This window comes from Mus caroli, chromosome 2 (assembly GCF_900094665.2).
Source record: "Mus caroli chromosome 2, CAROLI_EIJ_v1.1, whole genome shotgun sequence".
In the NCBI taxonomy this organism is placed as follows: Eukaryota; Metazoa; Chordata; class Mammalia; order Rodentia; family Muridae; genus Mus; species Mus caroli.
The window spans coordinates 83,405,127-83,406,948 of record NC_034571.1 but is presented as its reverse complement, the minus strand read 5'-3'; the positions used below and the strand labels follow the sequence as shown (position 1 = coordinate 83,406,948).

The 1,822-nt window shown below is 35.0% G+C and overlaps 1 protein-coding gene across 1 annotated transcript; it reads left to right on the top strand.

Moving 5' to 3' along the window:
* Nucleotides 1-1,051, top strand: LOC110289990 (olfactory receptor 140-like). The gene has a single exon (XM_021156442.2). The coding sequence runs from the start codon at nt 63-65 to the stop codon at nt 978-980; it is 918 nt and encodes a 305-aa protein (XP_021012101.1). The 5' UTR covers nt 1-62; the 3' UTR covers nt 981-1,051.
* Nucleotides 1,052-1,822: the final 771 nt, after the last annotated feature.

Genomic DNA, 1,822 nt, shown 5'->3' with positions numbered 1-1,822 from the left:
TTTTTCCAGGCTAACTTCTCACTTCAGTACTCCCCAGAAGCATTTAAACAAAAGAAAACAGAATGAATGTGACTGAATTCATCCTCATGGGACTGACACAGAACCCTCAGCTGCAGAGAATTCTTCTTTTGATGCTTCTTATCACCTACATTGTCACTGTCACAGGAAACCTGCTCATTGTAGGGACCATAGTCTGTAGCCAGACTTTGAACTCCCCAATGTACTTTTTCTTGGCCTTTTTATCTCTGATAGATGCATGCTATTCCTCTTCTATCATTCCTAAGATGCTAGCAGATTTGATGTCAGAGAGAAAAACCATCTCATTCCAAGGCTGCATGATACAACTTTTTGTTGAACATTTCTTAGGAGCTTCAGAGATTGTTCTTCTTGTGGTCATGGCCTATGACCGCTATGTGGCCATCTGTAGACCTCTGCACTATGTAACAAGGATGAACCACCACAATTGCTGTGTCCTAGTGGGGGTATGTTGGATAATGGGTTTTCTCCACTCTTTTGGACAGATACTTGTTACTCTCTGGATTCCTTTCTGTGGCCCCAATGTCATGGACCATTTCTGCTGTGACATTTTCCCTTTACTACAGTTGGCCTGTGCTGACACTTTCCTTCTTGGTCTTCTCATTGCTGCAAATGGTGGTGTAATCCCTGTGATCACCTTCACGATGCTATTGATGTCCTATGCAGTCATTCTCTTTTCCTTGAGGACACATAGCACTGCAGGGAGGAAAAAGGCCCTCTCTACCTGTAGCTCTCATATCACCGTTGTTGTCTTGTTCTTTGTGCCATGCATTTATACATATATGCGGCCAGTAACAACTTTTCATACAGATAAAGCCATAGCAGTGTTTTACACTCTTGTCACCCCCATGTTAAATCCAATTATCTACACTGTAAGGAATGCAGAGGTTAAAAATGCCATTAGAATGATACTAAAAAAGAATTCAATCTTAGATAACAAATGATCTTAATATGAATATCTTATTTTTGTATTTCCCTACTAATGAGAAGTAAATTTAAAAATCCTCAGTAGTGCCCAAAATTAATATTATTAAACCTCTACATAAAATTTTCTCTATATAGACATATCTATAATAAATTAATTTTTAAATTATGCACAATAAAATGTTAAATACAACTAGCTATAAAATGGAAATTATACTATAAAAATTATACTAGTACATAATATCTTTACTTTGTGACCATTATTTAGTGAAATCTGGGTTACTAAAACAAAGCACTGTGATATCCTGACACTCGATGCTTAACAACTACTTAAATATTAAAAATAAATAGAGTACAAAATATGAATATTATGGACTAGTAGAAAAGTCTTGTCCCAGGGGGATGATGTGACATTTCTTCACATGACAAAGGTTATTCAACTGAAATATATACATTATTTCTAGAGCTTTCTATTTAATGTTTAAATGATTCTATTCAATATTAACCATGGTTCTATGGCCAAACAAAGACTTTTTAGCAGAAATTATTTCCTAGTCTACTTAACTGTTTCTTCTAGCCTGTTATGATTTTAATGGTTTATAGATGAAATAAGATGTAGTTTAGAAATGTGAAGAAATAAGATCAAGATAGTGAGAGTTGCTAGTCATATTAACCCTTTTTTAGATTTAAATAGATGCTCTTGAATATTGCAAAGAGTGTAAAATTCATGTTTTCAGTCAAAAAATTCCTATTTTGTATATACTTCTCTCTCTTCTCTTCTCTTCTCTTCTCTTCTCTTCTCTTCTCTTCTCTTCTCTTCTCTTCTCTTCTCTTCTCTTCTCTTCTCTTCTCTTCTCTTCTC

Excerpts from the sequence above, each read along its gene's own strand:
- LOC110289990 (XM_021156442.2), top strand. The coding sequence starts at position 63 with ATGAATGTGACTGAATTCATCCTCATGGGACTGACACAGAACCCTCAG.